At 43.0% G+C, this 14,640-nt stretch overlaps 1 protein-coding gene across 3 annotated transcripts in view; it reads right to left on the bottom strand.

Annotated features, from left to right (window-relative positions):
* Positions 1–249: 249 nt before the first annotated feature.
* Positions 250–14,640, bottom strand: part of LOC147018631 (TBC1 domain family member 1-like) — a 121,484-nt gene continuing 107,093 nt past the window's right edge. For all 3 annotated transcript variants that reach the window (XM_085898502.1, XM_085898503.1, XM_085898504.1), the window contains 4 exons: positions 11,098–11,257; positions 9,119–9,291; positions 1,700–1,873; positions 250–1,497 (listed from right to left, as the gene is read on the bottom strand). In XM_085898502.1, the coding sequence (XP_085754628.1) occupies positions 1,291–1,497; positions 1,700–1,873; positions 9,119–9,291; positions 11,098–11,257 (714 nt within the window). In that variant the 3' untranslated portion in view covers positions 250–1,290. The remainder of the gene's footprint in view (positions 1,498–1,699; positions 1,874–9,118; positions 9,292–11,097; positions 11,258–14,640) is intronic.

Below are 14,640 nucleotides of genomic sequence, written 5' to 3'. Positions count from 1 at the left end.
CCCTATCTGCCCGGCGGTCTTAGAGACCCCATTGACCATTACAATATTGATGCTGAGCCCTGTATTCAAAACACCAGTGTTGCAGTGTATAGATGGGTTGAGATTAAAACCCAGGAAACATAGCTCAAAGATGAATGTAAGTAACTCTAGGCTATCCTGCCAAGCTCCAATGTAGAATAAAAGGTCAACCGCTGGACCACGAGACCTGTAAGATCAAACCTCTATTGGAACATTATCTCTGCAAAATCGTTTAGAAGAAGTCCAACAATAATTTATTGTTGTTGCATTTTGTAAGAGAACATTGATATTCATCAATTTACGTTTGGAGAAAAAAAAAAGAAGAATTACCTTAGATTTTTTTTAAGACCATGAAAATAAACTGGCAGTTTAAGGACCGTCACTCTGAGAGCAATGAAAGTCTTGATATGTGTCTTTTCTTGAGCTGGGTTTGAAAGTTTCCCAAATTTACAGGTACAGAATGAGGATCAGTTTCATGACTTCATTCTACATTCCATCTTGGACAGAAATTCAACTGTATTGAAGTGATAATTACTCAACTTACCAGTTTGGGGCAAATGCCCTAATCCTCCCCATCTCAAACACCACTTGGCTCTTCATCCAGATTATGTCCCTTTTTCAAAGGAAAGAGTACTTTCCTGTTTGAAATAAATGGCAATACATGATGATCACTGCAAAATGGATGACACAGTGTGCTCACAATGCAAAATGTGATGTCAAAATGTCAACCACCATGATGAGAAATGTGAGGTGTGGAATGAGCACCGGGTGGCCGCAAGGTGTGGTCACCACAATGAGGAAGGGGAGCAATGACATGATGATCACCGTGTGAAAAATGCAAACCCAAACGATCATGTGAATGACATGACACGATTATCACGACACGTTGAGGATGTTGACTGTCGTGCTTTTGACCACGTGGAAGACATTTATAGAAGATGTCGGGTGTCGCGCTGACCACATTTGGAAAAAAATGTTTTGACATGATTCTGCAATGGAAGACACTGCATGTTGTAAGGATTAAGCTTTGGTAAATTTGAGCAGATCAACAAAGAAAGATTAGGTGAAACACGAGTCCGACCCATGGCAAGGAAAATGACCATTTTCAGTCAATTGGTGCACAACATGCATTTAGCAATGTTTCACTCTGCTCATCATCAAAGCGGTGTCTTAACCGCAATAACTTGCAAGGAAGAAAGCTCAGTCATGGTAGCACTGAATCTGGCCAGGCCTATGGCAGGCACCTGACTAACCGTTGTTTGGGTCATCTCCTTATGACCCCGGCCAAGCATGGAATGGTCCATTCAAGTGAAGGTTCTCTTGGTGAGCAGTAGCCAGCTTGTTGCGAAGATCTTGTACAGTGTTAAGCAGAGCGAGGCGTTCAAGTTCAACGGCACTGTTGGCTCGCTGCTGCTTCTCCCTTTCAGTATGCAACCCGGCAATTGTGCCCTCCAGACTATGGATATGTGCATGGCAGTGCTGAGGTTGGGGGTCAGAGTTTAAGTTTAAGGCAAATACAAGGTAAGTGATTAAAATGAAACTAAGGGTTACTCCAAAAGCAATAACCAATTAAAATAATACATGAGGCACATGTGCACATGAAGCAATTTCTCCAGAACAATAAGAATTTGTAAGGTGATAAATAGTCAATGAGATTTGCTTCATCGTCGGAGTTATATACCTGCAACTCCTCCAGAAGGTCGAGGTTTTGTTGACGCAAATGAGTAGTTGTTCGCTCAAGGGCAAGGAGTCTGTCGCTTTCTGCTGCCGGCAGCGTCTCTTCTGCTACATCTTGCAAGACATGGTATTCCACTTCATATGCATGCAGCTGTTTGGAGAGGTCCATATCGATCACCTTGAGAGGGCACATGAGAAGAATGGGGTCCTTGAGAACATCTGAGGACGATTTGGTAGTTCAATTGTTGGAAGGCCGAAACGAGTCGAATATACTGTAACAGCACTCAAAACACATGGAAGCTTGAATATTCATCGCCCGACTTTGTACGACTGAGAACACTGAAATTCCTAAACGTTCAAAAATTACTTCCACCTTTGGCTAAAATTCGAACTCAAATTTATTTATTTGTTATCCATATTTATTTGTCAAAAAATTCCAGAGCTCCATTTGTATACGGTAACTAACATTCTGTTATAATGGAAGCAAAATACACAATTCATTGAAAAGTTCACATATTGTAGTAAAACTACAGTTGACTCTTGAAAGACAAATATAATCAACAAGAGCCCATATATTTATTATTTACACAAATAAATAGCACAACTTATGAACCCTCACCATCCCAAATATACACATTCCCCTTTTATTCCCTCTCCTACTCTCATCTCCTCGCAACCTCCTTTTCCCCCTTTCCCTGCAAGTGATTTTTTTAATATTCTCCTCTTTTCTTTCTTTTCTAAATTTTGCTTCAACCGTACCTCCGCACCTCAAGTACGTATATGTAATAATAGATCACCCTCACAATGAATTTCGTGATGCGGAAAGTCACTTTTTATGTATCAATCTAACTGAGACAAATGTCACGTTAAGAAAATTCCAAATACATACATCATAGTTTGTTGTTAGAACGAGTCCGACAGGATGGTGCAGGGGGAGCACACTTCCCTTTTAGTGGTCTAGTCCGGGTTCGATTTCCAACATGCAATAAACTGTCGGATTGGTACTTTGCAGGCAAAACAATTCATCAATAACTGTGCCGTCCCTCGGATGGACATAAGCCAGGCGTCCTGTCGGCAGGATTCGTTGATGGATACTCAATATCCCACGGTTTTTCAGGAAGAGGAGGGGAATTATCCTACTATCTATACTAATAAATGTGTGTGTGTGTGTGTGTGTGTGTGTGTGTGTGTGTGTGTGTGTGTGTGTGTGTGTGTCAGTGTGTCTCCTCCATAACTCCAAAACCATGAAACCCAGTGGCCTGAAACTTTGCGTGCACACTAAGAAAACTTTAAGGAAGTGCATGAGTGAAAATTGGTTGTTTGGGTTAATTAAAACACCCATTTTAAAGATAATTAACGGCCTTATTTAATTATATCCTTTATCAGGTGCTTCCTCGGCCACCTCACTCTTTGGGGTCTTCAGGCACATCCTAGGTATCTTTGCTGAGGTCTGAATCCACCATGTTTTTTGGTCTGCTCAAACATGCCTTGACTTGGAAGAGGCTGCAACGATTTCTTAATGATAAAGGTTATTTTTTCACTTTCCCTACTCATATTATTGAATGCCTGTTCATCATAGCTACAAATCACTGGGTACATTGCAATGCTTATAAACGCTCGGAGATGACAGTGTTCGTGGGTTTATTTCATTTTCACACATGCCATAATCTATACTCATAAATGTCAGTGTGTCTCCTCTATAACTCCAAAACCATGAAATCTAATGGCCTGAAACTTTGCATACACACAAAGAAAACTCCAAGGAAGTGCAGAAGTGAAAATTGGGAGTTTGGGTTAATTAAAACACCCCTTTTGAAGATAATTAACGGCCTTATTTAATTATATACTGAATCAGGCGCTTCCTCAGCCACCTCGCTTTTTGGGGTCTTAAGGCGTATCCTCGGTAATTTTGGTGGGGTCGGAGGCAGCCATGTTGTTTTTCGCCTGCTCAAACATGCCTCGACTTGTAACAAGCCGCAACGATTTCTGAACGATAAAGTTTATTTTTTTCACTTTCCTCACTCACATTATCAAATGCCTGTTCATCATAGCTACAAATCACTGGGTACATTGCAATGCCTATAAACGCACGGGGATGGCAGCATCCGTGGTTTTATTTCATTTTCTCACATCACATTACCTCGAGAATCTCGTAAACTAAGCATAATTTCAAAATTTAAGCTCGAGAATCAAACTTACAAGCAGTTCTGACTCCTAAAAAAATGTTCATTTCTCCAATTCGGGCATATTTGACATTTCGGGCATCTCAAGTCCGGGAGGTGTATGTTTAATACGACAGTTCGGTGATTGATAATCGCATGCGAAGCGAGCCATTTCTTATCGACCGTTTCGCTGGAGTGCTTAAACCACTTGGCAAGCATTCTACAATATTCGCACTGTCAGTGAATACTGGATGTCGATCGACTTGAACAAAGTTCAGGGGCGTTGTTGGCCACGTGTTGTTCTCTGCTGTGAAAGAAGGTGGTGGCTGGCACTGTAAAAATGTGAAATTTTATTTTCTACGACATTCTCCTTTTTGTTCTTCCATTATAGGACCCATCACTTTGGCAGAGATAACTGCAAATGAAAAATAAATATTTTGCTTGTAAAAGTTTCTTCAAACGTTTCGTGCATTGCGTGGTGAAGCTACTTGATGCACGTTCTTCAAGTTTCAATTGCGATACCACAGTTCTAGACCAGAGCTGGGAAGGCAAAATTAATTACATGATCACAATGAGAAAAAATCTTTTCAGTTATGAAGTAATATAAGGAATTGCCACATCATGGCAGGAAAACTGAAAGGTATGCATGCTCACTGTGTAGCCTGGATTTGAATCCCAACCCAGCTATAAATTGCCATCTCTGTGTTTCACAGGCATTGTGATTCATCAATGAGTGTGTTGTCTCTCAGATGGCCAATAAACTGGGCGCACATCTGCCGGAAACCCTCACCCTCTCCCTCCCTCACCCCTCTGCCTCTCTCCGACCCCTCCCCTCTTTCCCCTTCCCTAGCTCTCTCTCCCAATCCTTCCCCTCGTCCCCCACCCTTCCCCCTCTGTTGAAGGGACCGCAGCATGTACAAATCAGATTCGGAGTGAGCGGAACAGTGGGATGTAGATGTCACTGCATGTGAGAGCATGCACGCATGCAGACAGACCTTTGCCAGGAAGATAGGTCAGGTCAGGTATGGGGGCATGTGCCAGAACAGCACGTCGCTGCGTCCACTTTCCGCCGGTACTCCAGGGGCCTCCGTCTGGCCTCCCCCCAGGCAGATGCCAGGCCCATCCCCATCTCCTTGAGATGCTGGTCAACCTGCTGCAACCACGAGGCACGTGGTCGGCCCGTTGGCCTCCTCCACTCACGAGACTCCCTCGCTGAGAGAATCTGGTGAGCAGGATCAGCGTCAGGAAAACAAGCCACATGTCCATTCAGCCGCAACTGACGCTTACGGACCATGCAGGTAACAAATCTCATTTGAATTTCTCTCAGCAACCGCTCTTTGGACACAAAGTCCAACCAGCGATAGCCAAGGATTCTCCGAAGAGACCTGGTACCAAAGGAATTAAGTCTCCATCTCAGAACCATGGTCAGAATTCAAGTCTCGCATCCATAGAGCAAGCATGGAAGCACAAAGGACTTAAAGACTCGGAATTTCGTCCTCCCGCAGAGGTACTGGCAGCGCCACACCCCATGATCCAGTGAATCCATGACTCCCCAGGCCCAACCCAGACGTCTGTTGACCTCTGGCTCACAGCCAGCAGAGACATGAATATCATTGCCAAGGTAAGTGAATCTCTCCATGACCTCAACATCCTCACCACAAACAGGTACAGACTGGATAGTCGCAGCCAAAATGTCATTGAAAGCCTGCATCTTAGTTTTTACCCAAGAAACCCATAATCCCAGCAGCTCAGACTCCTCATTCAGCACCTCGAGGGCCCCCAAAAGGATATCTAAAGTCTCCGCAAAGATGACTGCATCATCTGCGAGATCAAGGTCCGAGATCTTGACGTTCCCAAACGATGCACCGCAGCTTGATCTCTCCGACATCCTCCCCATAATCCAGTCCTTACAAGTGCTGACAAGTGCGGGGGCCAGTACACACCCCTGACGAACTCCAGTAACAAATAGATATAAGTCAGCGATGATACCACCACATCTCACAGCACTCTCAGTACCAGAGTAGAGTTCAGACATCAGATTGATCAGTTTTGGTGGCACCGCACGAAGACCAAGAATCCTCCAGAGGGCATCTAGATTCACTGAATCAAATGCTTTACAGAGATCAACATAGGCTGCAAGCAACCCCTGCTGAAACTCTCGTCTGCGTTCGGTGAGGACACGAAGAGCAAGGATACGGTCAATCGTTGACCTCTTTGGTGTAAAGCCCGACTGCTCTGTACGCTGGTGCTCAAGCAGATGGTGGGCGAAACCAATCAAGAATTATCCAAGCAAAGACCTTGCCTGGCACTGAGAGCAGCGTCACCCCTCAGTAGTTGTTGCAGTCCTGGTGATCACCCTTCCCTTTCCAGAGAGGGACAACAAGGCCCCTCTTCCAGTCAGTTGGGATGATGCCTATGTTCCAGGCAGAGCACATAATTGCATGCAACGACACGAGTGCAGCATTTCCACCAGCCTTGAGATGTTCAGCATGGATGCCACAGATCCCTGGAGCTTTACCCCATTTCAACTGGTACACCACAGCCTGTGTTTCCACAAACGAAGTTGAACCATAGTTGATTGGAGGGTCAGATTGGAGGGATAGTAATACTCCTGACATCCAACTCGACAGCTGGTGGATCAGCCTGGTTCAGCCACTCAAAGTAACCGGCCCAGCGGACCTTCACTTCCAACTCCTCTGTCATAAGCCCACCACTCTCTGCTCGAACTGCAGTACACCGAGGGACAGGCTTGGACGAACGCAATGCGTGAATTCCCTTGTAAACAGGACGTGAATCACTTGACCACAGGTCATGCTCTACCCTCTCACAGATTCCTTGCACATAGGCCTCCTTGTCCACCCTCAGTGCACGTACAGTTTTACGCCCCAGCTCCCTGAACAGCTCAGCTCTGTCATCAGCCTGGCCCTGCGACTCTGATCAATGGTATCCAGTGTCCCTTGAGAGACACAATTCTTCTTCGCCCTCTGGTGAGTTCCAAGATATCAACCGGCAACATCAAGGACGGTGGTCTTGAAGGCACTCCACAACTTTTCAGGATCCCCCAAAGCACCCAGACCTTCCAAATCTCCACTTAGCCTGTTCACAATCTCCTCAGCTGCCCTCTCATCCTTGAGCTTGCCAACATCCAGCCTAGGCTGGGATGGTACCATTCTCCTGGATTTAATCTGCAACTTAAGAGTTGCTTCAACAAGTCGGTATCCAGGATTGAGGAACCGAGCACTCCGTTAGACCCTGCAGTTCTGGCTCATCCTTCAGTGACCATTAACGAGCACATAGTCAATCTCTTTTGCCAAACCGCCAGCATTGGAATATCAAGTCCAGCGATGAGCTTGTGGGCGCTGAAACCATGAATCAGCCACCCTAAGTCCATGACTTCTTGCAAAATCAAGGAACTTATTGTTATTCTGGTTCACAGTTCCAGACCCATGGGGACCAACACACGTCTCATAACCATCCCTATCAGTTCCAGTCGATGCATTGAAATCCCCCAAGATGAGAAGAGTATCCCACCCGGGGCACTGATCAACCACAAACTTGAGCGTGGCATCGAATGTGTCCTTCACGGTGAGGTCACTCGCCTCAGTCGGAGCATATGCAGAGACCAGGGAAATGACACACAAGGAGTGACGACTCCTTAGTCTCAAAATACGCTCGTTGACCGGTGTTACCTCAATTATCATTGGAGTGAGTTTATTGGACACAGCTACAGCAACTCCTTGGGTATGGTAACCATCAGAGCAACCAGACCAATAGTAGGAGTAACCACCCACCATGATCTCGCCGCAATCCGGTCTCCGAAACTCAGAGAGTTCTGCAATACCGATGTCCAAACGCTTGAGCTCAGATGATAACAGAGACAGGTTATCATCCTCTCTTAGGGATAGGACATTCCAGGCACCCACCCGAAGGGACCGCCTCAGGTTAACCCAAGGAGACCGCCGTCTGGTGGACGACACCTCAGCACCACCCCGGCACACTCTCCCGCAATATGACACGGGAATGTTACCCCATGGTTTCCCTCCTGTCATCAAAGATTGGGGGTCCCGAACGTTTTTCCCCAATCCCATCATCCGGTGAGCTGCCCTGCGAAGGGAAGCTGCATAGGAGGTACTCCCACGGAGTGGGTTTTCAGATTTTTTAATGCTTTTGGAATGTTTTGCAGAATGAAGGGTTTTACGGTGGCCGGAGTGCAAATCCTGCCGCCAACCTCCTAATAAAAAGTATCCCAACTGCAGGAGGACGTCCGCAGACACAGTTGGGCACCAGATATGGATGGCCATTGTCTCACAAGGAGCTCCTCCACCCTTTGACAGGTTTTGTTCTTCATTCTGCTGGTTGTCCATATCACACACCCTCCTCACCAAGAAACTTGGTGGGGGAGATGGTTTAGTCGCCACCAACCCGACCATGGAACAGGTTAGTGCAGGTTTGCATGGTACCTATAGCAAGTCACAGATCTAATCTGATCTGGCCTGACTGGTCGAAGACAGAGAAACCACCTACCTGTCTGCTATGTGAAAGTGATAGGCCTCTCGACTCATCTTCTTCATGGGCGATTCAAATGATTTTGAAGGCCTTGGTATCCACAGAATCAAGATGTGAAGGGTTTGAGGCAGGGTCACCAGCCCAAAGGGGAGAGCAGTACTTAATTGAGCTATGGATGAAAGTCTTGAACATTGTTATAAACTTGGATCTGTCAAGGAAAATCTTGGAATGATGGCCAATCTGGAGGCTTTGGAGGCCAATTTAGTGGGAAGATGGTCCAGTATTCCAGAAAATAGTCTCGTCTTCTGAAAATGTGATATCTACAATGGGCCAAGTTGGACTTGACATGAAACAGGTTATAATCAGGATGAACGTCACTCTTTTTGTGTACAATTTTAGACCAGGCTTTAGTGGCTGTATGACGAAATACTTGTTTTTACCCACTTGTTTCATGCCTGTCACACTTTCTCGCTCTTTTGGCTGAATATGGCATGCTGGTAGGTGTAGAAAAAAGTCAAGATAATATGTGAATAGCATGTTAGTACCAATATATATATATATATATATATATATATATATATTTATATATTTAAAAAAAAAAAAAAAATATATATATATATATATATATATATATATATATATATATATTTTAATCTGGGAACAATGAAAACAGATGAGAGGAAAATTGCACAATGAAAGTTGTTCAGTTGTTTTAATTTAGATTATAGCTCAAGTTATGATCATCAGACGTTTACCTGGTTGATTGTTTTCTCCAACTGCACAATGCTCAGTTTGGGGAGTGTGCTCTTGAGAAAGTCCACCACAGTCTCGAATGAGTTGCATGTCCGCATGATGAGGTTTTTGTGGATACCCAAAAGGCTGAGCGCCACTTTGAACACCACTTCAGGCCCTTTGAAGAATATCAAGTCTGTGAAAAAGTTGAATAAAAGAAGGCAATGAGAACCTTTAACTCCTACTGCTCTTCTCTAAACCTCACCCACCATCTTGTATCCAATGTTCAATCAATCCCAAACTCTTATTGAGAAACAAAAATTATTCCAATAAATTAATTAGAAACTCACCTTGAGATACTGCAGTGACATTGTCACATCTGAGTTCCCATGAACATGGTATCCTCAGCACCGGGACCTTAAGTCTCGGGAAATTGGCAAACAGTCTCTTATTGCACTGCCTTGAAATATTTTTGCAACTTTATCGTTCCCCAAAGATCATTCAAATGAGTTGAAATCGATGGCACACGCATGGAAATCAGATGGCTTTAACACGTTTTCTTATCTTGTAAAGGGTTTATTTTGTATTGAAAAGTACAGGGAAGAAGGTCGACAAGACATTGTCATAAACAGTATGAACCAAGCGAATCAAAAGACACAAAGAGGTCGATTGGAACACATAAACTTATGTACAAGGATGAGAAACAAAGCACAAATCCTAACCCACTGTCGGTGCCACAGAACACACTTTTACAACAAGATAAGAACGCAGGTGGGAATTTCCCTTTGTCTGCGATGCACAGGGTGGGCACAGGACTCAATGCAGCCCGCTTTGGAAACCAGGTGCGAGACGACGAGAGCCAGTGACGGTCAGTCCCAAGACCAAGAAAACCAGCCACAAGCAGCGCCAGCAACAAGTAGCACCCAAGATGCAGAACGCCAAACAGAGAACGATGAGGTTAACCAGCCACGAGGAGCACTAGCGACGATCAGCTCCTCAATCAGGCCTCGTGGCCCTCTGTGTACTCTCCAAACGAGGTCTTCTGGTCGGCCCTTCTTCCTCCTCAAAGCGTTTCTTTGCAGTCCGTGCATGTGGAGCAATTCTGCTTCTCCTCTGCCTTCCTCTTCAATAACAGAGTGATACCAGCTTGGGTCAATCCCAAACTTCTTCAGAGCAAAACCACACAAATGTCCTGCAGCACAAGCTCCCCCATGACACTTCTCGTCGTCGTCGTCCTCCTCTTCTTCCTGGGCAGAATCCTCCTCTTCCTCTTGGGCGGAGTTCTCCTATGGTCCATCCCACCCACGGGGGACAGCACCAAGAAAAATAAATGTACAATCTTCTTGTCAGCCCTATAGCACATTACACTGCCAGAATGGGCACACACTGGCCAAACAGATCGTGACTGCTTGGTAGCACTTGTAACACGTGCCCTCTGTGGTGGGAAGTGCTCACCTGGCCCCACCTACAAACACGAGGTGTTTACACATACAAAATAAATTACTGTATTCCCTGTCAACAAATTACATATGCTGCCTCCTCAGCGTCACATGTAACAAACGACTTACTCTGACAGGTGCCTGTTAGATGGCAATCTAACCTACTCGAAACAGAAGGACCATACTCCACTTTCCACAGTCCAGCTAATGGATCCCCCCGCTCTTCCACATAACAATATATTTGCAAACAACAAACGTTTTCGACCATTTCCCCCTTTTTTTCAGGGAATTGGTCAAATGATGGCATTCCTCCAGACAGCACAAGTTAAAAAAAAAAAAGTAACATGGACAACATTAAAAATAATTTTCTTGTCTGAATTTATCTCAAAAACGTCAAAGCAAAACATTCACACTGGCTTTGAGGAAAGTATTTTCATGAAGCTTTGGCCAGTTCCCTGAAAAAAAAAATACTCCATTGCAATCACCACCCAAAAACCTCACCGACAGTATTGTACCGAAAAGTACTTTTGGAAACCGAGTTATCATCAATAGAAGTCTCTCACCAAATATGCGGGCAACAAAACCCAGCGGGAACTGTGAGGAGAAGAGGGTGAGGAACCAAGGTGCGGCATATAGGCTGGGCCCGATGTCCAATGCCTCCAGATGGTCATGCAGGTCCCTATGTTGGTCGTGCAGGAGTCGTGAAAGTTGGTACATCTGAACCTATACACAAGGACAAAAGCAACATCCACATCATTGAAATGATGACAAGTCAAATGATAGCGAAACGAGTACAGCATCACTCACTGTCCAAACAACAATAAGGTGTTTGGTCCTGAGAATTGCAATGAAAACTTTTAAACAACAAAGCAATATATTTGCTGTTCATACAGACTCGGTCTGTGCAAAACACAACATAGCAATGATGAGCATTTGTTACTTTGCTGATGGGAGTGACATGTATTTGAAAACATTATATTCCTCTACAATTAAAATGCACTTTTTTGCAACAGATTTTTCTGAAATGATAAAATGCAGAAAAGTTTTTTTTTTTTGTAAACATAGTCGAGACTTTAGAAACACGAGTCCGTTTTTTATTTTTTCAGAAAATGGGCTTGCTGTCATTAGTGGAGGTGGCAATCCGGTTGGCATCAGCCATCACCCAAGAGACCTTCGGTGAAATTTTTTTTTTTTTAAACCTGAGGCTTTTATATATACATGTATATCTACATATGTATGTATGTATATATATCGATATATCGATATATGTGCATATTTTTTTTTTTATTTAAAAAAAACAGGGATAATGGACAAAGCAGCCAAATTGTATGCATCATCTGTAAACGAGAGATGCCACAGCAATGGAAGGTGAAGTCGTACATCGACGTTGCTCTCATGTGAGAAAAGGGCTATTTTGACCTGTGATGTATTGCAGGTCTAAAAGAGCTCAGCATGGTTGTTGTGGTTCTTGTAATTCTTCAAAATCACATTGGGAACTAGAGCGGCACTCAGTGGAATGCTTACATATGGCAGGCTGAAAGTATCCCCCTGATCGTCGCCAAAATCAAATAAATTTGTCCTCGTCACACACACAACCAATGCAGAAAATTTCATTTTTCAGATACCGTGCCAGATATCATTGTTGGCTCTATCTCTCAGAGGTGAAGAATCACTGGAAAAGTTAAAAAAAATTCGAGTATCCAGATCCGGATCATGATCTTCACCAAAATCTAATCAATTCGTCCTCGTCACACCCCAACCTGTCCACCAAGTTTTGTCTGAATCCATCCATAGCTATTTGAGATATCCTGCTCACAGACAGACAGACAGACAGACAAACAAATGAAAAATCACTCAGAGCAACACTTGGCAAAACAGAACAAACATCAATAAAACACCAAACACCACCAATGATAAAGACGTTCACACAAAGTACACACATGAGAATCCCAATGCTATACACCCCCTCAGCGACCGAACCGGTGCCATCACTTATTGGCGAATCATCAGCAAAAGCACAAACAGCAAAGCATACCAATGAGGCTCCCAAGCATGCACCACGTGCAAACATCAAAAGCAGTCAATATATAAACAAAGAAAGGCCCACCCACATCTCTCAACTGTGAATGGAGGGAATAGCCAATCAGCTCTCACCGAATCAACAAAATCCAGGTGGCGAGGATTATAGAAACAATTGACCCCTCCCACACTCCTCCAGTGAAAGTAGCTGCATAAAGCAACCCAAGAAGACCTACACAAGGTAAGTGCTATGCTGTTTCGGACCCTTCCCAGAGTTCTTCAACAACGATAAAGATGTTCACACAAAGTACACACATGAGAATCCCAATGCTATACACCCCCTCAGCTACCGAACCGGTTTCATCACTTATTGGCGAATCATCAGCGAAAGCACAAACAGCAATGCATACGAATGAGGCTCCCAAGCATGTACCACGTGCAAACACCAAAAGCAGTCAATATATAAACAAAGAAAGGCCCACCCACATCTCTCAACAGTGAATGGAGGGAATAGCCAATCAGCTCTCACCGAATCAACTAAATCCAGGTGGCTAGGATTATATAAACAATTGACCCCTCCCACACTCCTACAGCAAAAGTAGCTGCATAAAGCAACCCAAGAAGACCTACACAAGGTAAGCACTCAGCTGTTTTGAACCCTCCCTAGAGTTCTTCAACAACGATAAAGATGTTCACACAAAGTACACACATGAGAATCCCAATGCTGCACACCCCCTCAGCTACCGGACCGGTTTCATCGCTTAATGGCCAATCATCAGGGTCAATTGGGGGTCAATTGCGTAAAAAAAAAAAGAAATTATATATATATATATATATATATATATATATATATATATATATATATATATATATATATGTATATATCTTTTCAACACTGACTCACTGACTGATATTAAAGATTGGTACTTTCCGGGAGATGTAGAAAGATGATATTTTGCATGCCGATGGACATCAGAGCAGGTAAACCGGAAAAATCACAGAATCAGACAACCATTTATGAAAATATTAATAAATAGTTATAACTAAATGAAAATAAACAAATGAAAAATGAAATGCAGGTGAGTGACCTGAGACAATGGGGAAGCGCAGTAATTTTGTGTGCCGACGGACATCGAAGCCGATACACCAGGAAAAAACAAAATCACAGAACCATCGGAAAGCATCCGTAAATGACAATATAAATGAATGAAAAAAATGAATGAAAATAAATAAATGAAAAAACAAATGTCGGTGAGCGACCTGAGACAATGGGGAAGCACGGTTCGTAAGCTTGCACTGTGAAATCACACACTGCTTTTATATATACATATATATCTATATGTGTATAGGTATATATGTGTATAGGTATATATGTGTATAGGTATATATGTGTATAGGTATATATGTGTATAGGTATATATGTGTATAGGTATATATGTGTATAGGTATATATGTGTATAGGTATATATGTGTATAGGTATATATGTGTATAGGTATATATGTGTATAGGTATATATGTGTATAGGTATATATGTGTATAGGTATATATGTGTATCGGTATATATATATGTGTATAGGTATATATGTGTATAGGTATATATGTGTATAGGTATATATGTGTATCGGTATATATGTGTATCGGTATATATGTGTATCGGTATACATGTGCATAGGTATACATGTGCATAGGTATATATGTGTATCGGTATACATGTGCATAGGTATATATGTGCATAGGTATATATGTGTATACGTATATATGTGCATAGGTATATATGTGCATAGGTATATATGTGCATAGGTATATATGTGCATAGGTATATATGTGTATAGGTATATATGTGTATAGGTATATATGTGTATAGGTATATATGTGTATAGGTATATATGTGTATAGGTATATATGTGTATAGGTATATATATATATATATATATATATATATATATATATATATATATATATATATATATATATATATGAGGTATGTTCAAAAAGTATCCAACCTTAATTTTTCGTGCGTAAACAAATGAAGTTAGGGAGGCGTGGTTTGGTGCACGAATGTAGGCAATCCGAATCCGTATGCGTG

Source organism: Eptatretus burgeri, chromosome 10 (genome assembly GCF_056783735.1).
Source record: "Eptatretus burgeri isolate ZD-2024b chromosome 10, Ebu_testis_v1, whole genome shotgun sequence".
Taxonomy (NCBI): domain Eukaryota; kingdom Metazoa; phylum Chordata; class Myxini; order Myxiniformes; family Myxinidae; genus Eptatretus; species Eptatretus burgeri.
The sequence above is the reverse complement of the archived record's forward strand: the minus strand, read 5'-3'. Positions and strand labels throughout refer to the sequence as shown.